The following is a 10,247-nucleotide window of genomic DNA, read 5'->3' on the forward strand; positions in this document are numbered from 1 at the left end:
CCAAGGTTGGAGAGTTGCTTGAGCCTAGGAGTTTGAGATCACCCTGGGCAACAAAGTGAGACCCCCATCTCTACAAAAAAAGAAAAAATTTAATTAGCTAGGTGTGGTCTTAGCTACTCAGGAGGCTGAGTCAGGAGGATTATTTGAGTCCAGGAGTTTTAGGTTGCAGTGAGCTATGAGTGTGCCACTGCACTCCAGCCTGGGTGACACGGGGTAACAGAGACAAGACCCTGTTTAAATCAATAAATTTAAAAAAATAGATTTGAGAGGTTTTTTTTTAATGCATATTCTCTTGGCCAGATAAGGAGGGAGAGCCAGTGGGTCAAAATGGGAGCTCAGAGATCTAGAAGAATCTGAAGCAGCTATTCTCTGGAATCCAAGTAAGAATATCTCCCCTTCCCTCCCCTCCCTTCCCTTACCCTTTCCTCCCCTCCCTTCTCTTTTCTGAGACTTTATTTTGAGACAGGATCTCACTCTACGACCCAGGCCAGAGTGCAGTGGCACGATTCCACCTCACTGCAGTCTTGACCTCCAGGCTCAAGCAATCCTCCCACCTCAGCCTTGCAAGTAGCTGGGACTACAGGTCTGTGCCGCCACACCCAGCTAATATGTTTGTTGTTGTATTTTTTGTAGAGACAGGGTTTCACCATGTTGCCCAAGCTCAGTCCTCTTCTTAATCGACTTTTCATTCTTTTTTTTTTTTTTTTTTTTTTGGGAGAGGGAGTCTCACTCTGTCGCCCAGGCTGGAGTGCAGTGGCATGGTCTTGGCTCACTGCCAGCTCCGCCTCCCGGGTTCACGCCATTCTCCTGCCTCAGCCTCTCAGGTAGCTGGGATTACAGGCGCCCGCCAGGACGCCCAGCTAATTTTTTGTATTTTTTTAATAGAGATGGGGTTTCACTGTGTTAGCCAGGATGGTCTTGATCTCCTGACCTTATGATCTGCCCCCCTCGGCCTCCCAAAGTGCTGGGATTACAGGCGTAAGCCACCGTGCCTGGCTGGCTCTTCATTCTTAAACATTGTAAATGATTGCCATTCTCTCCTCATTAAAAAAAGAAAAAAAAAGAAGGCTGAGCCCGGTGGCTCAGGCCTGCAATCCCAGCACCTTGGGAGGCCAAGGTGGGCAGATCATGAGGTCAGGAGTTCGAGACCAGCCTGGCCAACATGGTGAAACCCTGTCTCTACTAAAAATACAAAAAATAGCCAGGTGTGGTGGCGTGCACCTGTAATCCCAGCTACTGAGGAGGCCGAGGCAGAAGAATCACTTGGACCTGGGAGGTGGAGGTTGCAGTGAACCAAGATTACGCCACTGCACACCAGCGTGGGCGACAAGGCGAGACTCCATCTCAAAAAGAAGAGGAGATGTGCAGAGAGGAATTGGAGACAGTGAGTATAGACAAATCCCTCCCAGGGTTTTGTGGCAAAGGAACCCAAGGGAATAAGTGAAGTTTGGAAGGAGAATTGAGGGTCAAGATAATTCACCTAAGTGCTGGCAACACAGTAGTGCACAAAAACCCTGACCCACATACACTTCAATCCATAGAATCCTCCCTCTTGGCTCCCCCAACCCCTCAAGAATGAGATCTTGGGCTGGGCGCGGTGGCTCATACCTGTAATCCCAGCACTTTAGGAGGCTGAGGTGGGGGTGGATCACCTGAGGTCAGGAATTCGAGACCAGCCTGGCCAACATGGTGAAACCCTGTCTCTACAAAAAATACCAAAATTAGCTGGGCTTGGTGGTGCATACCTGTAATCCCAGCTACTCGGGAGGCTGACACAGGAGAATCACTTGAACCCAGGAGGCAGAGGTTGCAGTGAGCTGAGATTGCACCACTGCACTCCAGCCTGGCCAGCAAGAGAGAAACTCCGTCAAAAAAAAAAACACAAAAAAAAAATGAGATCTTGGAAACAGAAGGCAGGAATTGATGTCTATGGCCATACCACCCTGAATGCACCCGATCTCATGAGAAGGCAGGAATTGAAGGGGGAAATCTCCAGAAATAAGAAGGGATTTCCTTTCCAACTGAGAGCAACACTTCATTCAGCTCCACTGATTCCCTTCTTCGACAAGGACTCTACACATAGATTTTGGAGTATCCTGGAGGCATTATTCAGTTGGATAACCTAGAGTCAGAAAGAATTCCCACTCCCCTTCCCCACTATATTCCCTTAGCCTGTGGCATTGTCCCTCTGGGCTGACTCCAACCCAAAAGGCATGTGGCTCCATTTTTGTTTGGTTTTCATGAAATCATAATTAAAATAAGGCATAGCCATTACCAGAGAATTTACTTTGCCATTCTACTTCTGGAGAATGAATCAGGACTCAGAACTGACCACGGCATTGGAAGCAGTTTCGACCCCATTCTGCTGCTCCTCGACCCTGTAGGGAGAAGTGTCAGGGTGAGGAAAGACAGATTCTGTGAGGATCCCTTCCAACTGTGACCCCAGGGGCTGGGTGCGGTGGCTCACACCTGTAATCCCAGCACTCTGGGATGCCAAGGTGGGCAGAACATTTGAGGCCAGGAGTTCGAGACTAGCCTGGCCAACACGGTGAAACCCCGTCTCTACTGAAAATACAAAAAGTAGCCAGTCATGGTGGCATGTGCCTGTAGTCCCAGATACTTGGGAGGCTGAGGCAGGAGAATCACTTGAACCCCAAGGTGGAGTTTGCAGTGAGCCTATAATTGCACCACTGCACTCCAGCCTGGGTGACAGAGGGAGACTCCACCAAAAACAAAAACAAAAACAAAACAAAATAAAAAAACAAAGTTAAGTGTGGCCAGGTGTGCAGTGGCTCCTGCCTGTAATCCCAGCACTTTAGGAGGCTGAGGCAGGAGGATCACTTGAGGTCAACAGTTCAACCAGCCTGGGCAACATGGCAAAAGCCCAGCTCTACTAAAAATACAAAAATTTGCTGGGCGGGGTGGTACACGCCCTTAGTCCCAGCTACTCAGGAGGCTGAGATACAACAATCATTTGAACCCTGGACACGAAGGTTACCGTGAGCTGAGATTGTGCCTCTGCACCCCAGCCTGGGTGACAGAGAGAGACTCCATCTGAAAAAAATAGTTTGTCACAAGAGCAGACAGCCTTAAAATGGGGGCCAGGGAAGTTTCTTGGAGAAAATGGCCTCTCTGAAATATTCCTGAATCAATAACAGAAGCATCCTCTAGCAGTTGACTGCAGAGCCCCTACCCCTTTTCAGGTCCTTCATTATTCCCTAGAACCTCCAAGTGGGCCAAGCATGAGAGGCAACCACAATTGATTAGGAGACAGATCAATCGTTCAAAAAACATAAAACAATAATCTACTGTTTACTGTGGATTTAGCAATTAATCAGCCCTAGAGGATAAGTGAGTTGGCCAGGTGGAGAGGGGAAGGAAGAGTGTTACAGTTAGAGGGAACAATGTTACATGCTGGAAGAACCGAAATGTAACTAGCATGCATGTAACTAGTAACACAGAGGAGCCCACGGCTCAGGAGAGCAGGCCTTGAAGACAGAAAGATGGCCCCCGGCCTTGGTGTTAGGTTAAAATGATTGAACTTTCCCCCCTTTTTTGAGGCGGAGTTTCTCTCTGTCACCTAGGCTGGAGGAAAGTGGTGTGATCTCGGCTCACTGCAACCTCTACCTCCTGGGTTCCAGCGATTCTCCTGCCTCAGCCTTCTGAGTAGCCGGGATTACAAGCATCCGTCACCACGCCCGACTAATTTTTGTATTTTTAGTAGAGACGGGGTTTCATCCTGTTGGCCAGGATGGTCTCAAACTCCTGACTTCAGGTGATCCACCCACTTCGGCCTCCCAAAGTGCTGGGATTACAGGCGTGAGCCACCGCGCCCAGCCTGAACTTTCCTCTTTTTAAAAATCTGTGTGTGCGTGTGTGTGTGTGTGTGTGTGTGTGTGTGTGTAAAAGGCATGGGGTGAGGGGGTCGGGGTTGGAGACAGGGTCTCACTCTGTTGCCCAGGCAGGAGTGTAGTGGACCATAGCTCACTGCAACCTCAAGCTCTGAAGCAATCCTCCCACCTCACCCTTTTAAGTAACTGGGACTGTAAGCGGCCACCCCACCTGGCTAATTTTTTCACTTTTTGTAGAGAAGGGGTCTGCCTATGTAGCCCAGGGTATTCTGCGACTACTGGCCTTGAGCGATCCTTCGGCCTCGGCCTCTCAGTGTACCGGGATTACAGGCGTGAGCCAACGCCCTTGGCCAAAGCGGATCGGACTCGATCTTAAGTTTAGATAAGGGTGTTAAACATTTTAAGGAGGGCAGTGCCATGATGAGATTTTAGTTTTAGCAAGATTACTCTTAAGGCGTGCCTGGGACATGGTACAGGAGGAAATGGAAATGATCAGGTTTTCCTTTTGGAAATAATCCCTGGTCTGTAAGGAGCTGAAGGAGGTCTGCAGGTACGGAGGGAGGGTACCACTGTAGGCTTTTCAGCAGGACAGTGATAAGATGACATGTGCATTTTAAAAGGATCACTCTTCTAGAAAGACCTGAAAAGGTATAAAATGATAAGTAACTGGGAGCCAGAGGAAACTTAGACTCAAGGCGGGAGTTAGGCCCTCAGCCATGTCTTCCATCCGCTTCCTGTGCCAGCGCTGCCACCAGGCCCTGAAGCTGAGCTGCTCCTTGGAGTCTGGGAGCCTCCCTGCAGCCCCGGCGCCCACCTCCAGTCAGGCTGAGCCAGGAGACACCCGGGAGCCCGGCGCCACCACCAGGGAGGTGACAGACGCTGAGGAGAAACAGGACGGTGCCTCTAGCAGACCCCTTCCAGGTGATGGCAGTGCGTCCAAGTACCATGCCAACATCTTCACCCTGCTGGGGGAGCTTGGCGCCATGCATATGCTCAGTAGCATCCAGAAGGCAGCTGGTGACATTTTTGACATAGTCTCTGGCCAAGAAGTTGTGGACTATCCCCTGTGTGAAGAATGCACCGACAGTCTTTTAGAGCAGCTGGACAACCAGCTCGCTGTCACAGAAGCTGAGAGTCAGAACTACCAACGCTGCCTGGAGACCGGGGAGCTGGCGACCAGCGAGGATGAGATGGCGGCGCTGCGGGCGGAGCTGCGGGACCTGGAGCTGGAGGAGGCCAGGCTGGTGCAGGAGCTGGAGGATGTGGACAGGAACAATGCAAGAGCAGCGGCGGATCTCGAGGCAGCCCAGGCAGAGGCTGCGGAGCTGGACCAGCAGGAGAGGCAGTACGACAGGGACTACAGTGCCTTGAAGTGGCAGCAGCTGGAACTGCTTGACCAGCTGGGGAACGTGGAGAACCAGCTACAATATGCCACGGTCCAGATGGACCGGCTGAAGGAAATCAACTGTTTCACCGCCGCGTTTGAGATCTGGTTGGAGGGCCCCTTGGGCGTCATCAATAACTTCAGGTTGGGCCGCCTCCCCACTGTCCCTGTGGGCTGGAATGAGATTAACACTGCCTGGGGACAGGCGGCTTTGCTGCTCCTTGCCCTGGCCAATGCAATTGGACTGCAGTTTCAGCGGTATCGACTCATCCCCTGCGGAAACCATTCGTATCTGAAGTCTTTAACAGAGGACCGGACTGAGCTGCCGTTGTTCTGTTATGGGGGGCAGGATGTTTTCCTCAATAACAAGTTTGACCGCGCCATGGTGGCCTTCCTGGACTGCATGCAGCAGTTCAAGGAAGAGGCTGAGAAGGGTGAGCTGGGCCTCTGTCTGCCCTACAGGATCCAGGTGGAGACAGGCCTGCTGGAGGACGTTAGCGGCCGAGGGGAATGCTATTCCATCAGAACCCATCTGAACACGCAGGAGCTGTGGACGAAGGCACTCAAGTTCCTGCTTATAAATTTCCAGTGGAGTCTCGTCTGGGTTGCCTCAAGGTATCAAAAGTAGCTTTCTTGAGTCTTGCTCTGTCGCCCAGGCTGGAGTGCAGTGGCGCCATCTCGGCTCACTGCAACCTCCACCTCCTGGGTTCAAGCGATTCTCCTGCCTCAGCCTCCCGAGTAGCTGGGATTACAGGTGCCCGCCATCACACATGGCTAATTGTTGTATTTTTAGTAGAGACGGGGTTTTGCCATGTTGACAAGGCTGGCCTTGAACTCCTGACCTCAGGTGATCCACCCGCCTCGGCCTCTTAAAATGCTGGGATTACAGGTGTGAGCCACCACATCCGTCCTTTTTTCTTTTGAGACAGAGTCTCACTCTGTGGCCCAGGCTAGAGTGCAGTGGCATGATCTTGGCTCATTGCAACCTCTACCTCCTGGGTTCAGGCAATTCTCCTGCCTCAGCCTCCCGAGTGGCTGGGATTACAGGTTCACACCACCACAACCAGCTAATTTTTGTATTTTTAGTAGAGATGGGGTTTCACCATGTTGGCCAGGCTGATCTCAACCTCCTGATCTCAGCTGATCTGCCTGCCTTGGACTCCCAAAGTGCTGGGATTACAGGCATGAGCCACCCCACCCAGCCCACTTTCTTTTTTTCTAAAGTACTGTATATATATTATCAGATAAGTCTTCCCCAACACACCTTTGTCCCTTCTTCCTTGTAACTTCCACTCCCCTTCTCCACCTGAACATTCAAAATGACAGGAAAAATTAAATTACAAGAGGCTAAGATTATTCCCGCATAAAGGGATAATGGGAGACAAAGCACGGACTAAGGGTGGGGAGGAAAGAAGGCATGGTGAGGAGCAAGGTGGGGGTTTTCAGCTTTTTAATTTAAAAACATTTTGGGCCATGGATGTATGTAATGGAACGTTGGAGTCGGGGGCAGGGGAGAGAATACTCAAAAATTTCGTTTTTGTTGTGATGCATAGTGTAAGCCCCTCATCTTCATCCTTGAGAAACTTTCAATAAATTTCGACATGTTCAAAGTGAGAGGTGAGTCTTACTGGACTGTGTCGTGATGTTGAGATTAACTGTGAGGTGAGGGGCTGGGGTGGCCAGGAAGTGACTGGTAACATTGGCTGGTAGATAAATTAAGAGGTCTTGAGGTGAACCCTTCCAGAAAGCTGAAGATTGAATCCTAGCACTTTGAGAGGTGAAGGAGGGAGAATTGCTTGAGCCCAGGAGTTCCGAGACCAGCCTGGGCAACATAGGGTGACCACATCTTAAGGAAAATTTTTTTAAATTAATTAATTTAAATTTTTTTTTTTGAGACAGAGTTTCGCTCTTGTATCCCAGGCTGGAGTGCAGTGGCGCGATCTCAGCTCACTGCAAGCTCTGCCTCCCAGGTTCAGGCAATTCTCCTGCCTCAGCCTCCCTTGTAGCTGGGATTACAGACATCCACCACCACACCCCAGCTAATTTTTTTTTTTTTTTTTGAGACAGAATCTCACCCTGTCGCCCAGGCTGGAGTGCAGTGGCACAATCTCAGCTCACTGAAACCTCTGCCTCCGAGATTCACGATTCTCCTGCCTCAGCCTCCCGTGTAGCTGGGATTACAGGTGTGTGCCACCACGCCCAGCTAGTTTTTGTATTATTTTAGTAGAGACAGGGTTTCACCATGTTGGCCAGGCTGGTCTCGAACTCCTGACCTCAGGTGACAGGCCCGACTTGGCCTCCCAAAATGCTGGGATTACAGGTGTGAGCCACCTCGCCTGGCCTACAAAATATTTTTAAAAAATTAGCCAGGCGTGGTGTGGTGTGCATCTGTAGTCCTAGCTACTCTGGAGGCTGAGATGGGAGGATCCCTTGAGCCTGGGAGGTCCAGGTTGCGCTGAGCTGTGACTCGGCCACTGCACTCGAGCCTGGGCAACAGAGTGAGATCCCATCTCTAAAAAATAAAAAGTAAAATAAGCCAATCAGAGAAACCTTTTAAAATGCAAATTGTATCATGCCATCCTCCAGCTTCTCCTTTGCCCTCATAAAATCTCAAATCCTGACCACAGCTTTCAGCCCCAGAAGATCTGTTCCTGCTGCCTCTCCAGGCCCAGATTATACTTCTCCCAGTTCCTTTCTGTGCCAAAATGTGCCAAGCCTATCACTCCACCTTTGCCTGTGCTCTTCCCTGTGTGTCAATGTCTTCTTTTTTATGTATTTATTTTTTTTGAGACGGAGTCTCCCTCTGTCACCCAGGCTTGAGTGCAGTGGCTCAATCTAAACTCACTGCAACCTCCGCCTCCCAGGTTCATGTGGTTCTCCTGCCTCAGCCTTCTGAGTAGCTGAGACTACAGGCGCCTGCACCACACCCGGCTGATACTTGTATTTTTAGTACAGACAGGGTTTCGCCATTTTGGCCAGGTTGGTCTTGAACTCCTGACCTCAGGTGATCTGTCCGCCTTGGCCTCTCAAAGTGCTGGGATTACAGGCATGAGCCACTGCACTCGGCCTGTGTGTCAATGTCTTCAAACTATAAACTACTTCTGGAGGGCTGATTTAACTCTGTCATGCAGATGTACCTAGAATAACCCCTACGTATTAAGCATTCTATAATATGTAAAGTACAAAGATTAGATTATAAAATATGCAGTTTCAAAACTCAGAGAAGTATTTAGAAGGAAAATGGGCTGGGCGTGGTGGCTCACGCCTGTAATCCCAGCACTTTGGGAGGCCGAGGCGGGCGGATCACGAGGTCAGGAGATCAAGACCATCCTGGCTAACATGGTGAAACCCCATCTCTACTAAAAACACAAAAAATTAGCCGGGTGTGGTGGCGGGCGCCTGTAGTCTCAGCTACTCAGGAGGCTGAGGCAGGAGAATGGTGTGAACCCGTGAGGCGGAGCTTGCAGTGAGCCAAGATCATGCCACTGCACTCCAGCCTGGGCGACAGAGCAAGACTCTGTCTCAAAAAAAAGAAGGAAAATGTTCCCAATAATATGTATTCCTTGGATATACATGAAGGCATTTCCATGAAAATTTTGTACTTCAGAATAAGCCAGGGTTGGGCACAGCGGCTCACACCTGTAATTTCAGCACATTGGGAGGCCGAGGTGGGAGGATTGCTTGAAACCAAGAGTTTGAGAACCCCCTGGGCAACAGAGTAAGACCTAGTCTCTACAAAAAAATTTAAAATGTTAAAAAATCAGCCAGGAGTGGTAGCATGTGCCTGTAGTCCCAGATATTCTGGGGACTGAAGTGGGAAAATCGCTTAAGCCCAGGAAGTCAAGGTTACAGTGAGGCGTGAGGGTGCCAGCGCACTCCAGCTGGGAAGACAAATAGAGACCCTGTCTCAAAAAAAAAAAAGTCAGGTGAGTTGGCACATGCCTGTATCCCAGCTACTTGGGAGGCAGATCACTTGAGACCAAGAATTCAAAGCTGTAGTGGGCAATTAATGTGCCTGTAAATAGTGTTATAAAAAACTGTACTCCAGTCTAAGCAACACAGTGAGACCCTGTCTCTAAAAAAATTGAAAAACAAATTAAAGCTTTCTGCCCGAGATTAGGAAAGAGACAGGATACTGGCTATCAGCATTTCTATTTAATAATGTGCTAGACCGGATACTGGCTATCAGCATTTCTATTTAATAATCCTAGCTAGTGCAATATATAAAAAAAAAGTATAATAATTAGAGGGGAATAAATAAAATTGTTATTTGCATATGACATGATCACATAACAATATCCCAAAAATCCAAATAAAATGATTAGAATTAATAGATTAATTAAGAAAGATATTGGCTACAACATTAATACAAGAATCAAATGTATTTCTTTTTTTTTTTTTTGAGACAGAGTTTCGCTCTTTTTGTCCAGGCTGGAATGCAATGGTGCAATCTTGGCTCACTGCAACCTCCGCCTCCCGGGTTCAAGCAATTCTCCTGCCTTAGCCTCCCAAGTAGCTGGGATTACAGGCACCTGCCATCATGCCTGGCTAATTTTTGTATTTTTAGTAGCGATAGAGTTTACCCATGTTGGCCAGGCTGGTCTCAAACTCCTGACCTCAGATGATCCACCCGCCTCGGCCTCCCAAAGTGTTGAGCCACCATGCCCAGCCTCAAATGTATTTCTTTATATAAGCAACAACTAGAAAAAAAATTAAAATAGCTGAAATTATTTATTTGTTTTTATTTATTTCTTTCTTTTTTTGAGACAGAGTCTTGCTTTGCCACCCAGGGTGGACCGCAGTGGAGTTATCTCTCAGCTCATTGCAACCTCCGCCTCCCAGGTTCAAGCGATTCTCCTGCCTCAGCCTCCCAAGTAGCTGGGACTACAGGTGCACGCCACCACGCCATGTTAACTTTTGTATTTTTAGTAGGGATGGGGTTTCTCCATGTTGGCCAGGCTGGTCTCGAACTCTTGGCTTCAAATGATCCACCCTCCTTGACCTCCCAAAGT

General features: G+C 49.1%; 1 protein-coding gene across 1 annotated transcript; it reads left to right on the plus strand.

Moving 5' to 3' along the window:
* The first annotated feature begins 4,567 nt into the window (after nt 1-4,567).
* Nucleotides 4,568-5,863, plus strand: LOC100602197 (beclin-2). The gene has a single exon (XM_003267321.1). The coding sequence runs from the start codon at nt 4,568-4,570 to the stop codon at nt 5,861-5,863; it is 1,296 nt and encodes a 431-aa protein (XP_003267369.1).
* The last annotated feature ends 4,384 nt before the right edge of the window (nt 5,864-10,247 follow it).

This window comes from Nomascus leucogenys, unplaced genomic scaffold, assembly GCF_006542625.1.
Source record: "Nomascus leucogenys isolate Asia unplaced genomic scaffold, Asia_NLE_v1 001559F_32134_qpd_obj, whole genome shotgun sequence".
NCBI lineage: Eukaryota > Metazoa > Chordata > Mammalia > Primates > Hylobatidae > Nomascus > Nomascus leucogenys.

Bases quoted from the DNA above. Each gene is read 5' to 3' on its own strand.
- LOC100602197 (XM_003267321.1), top strand. From the start codon at position 4,568: ATGTCTTCCATCCGCTTCCTGTGCCAGCGCTGCCACCAGGCCCTGAAG.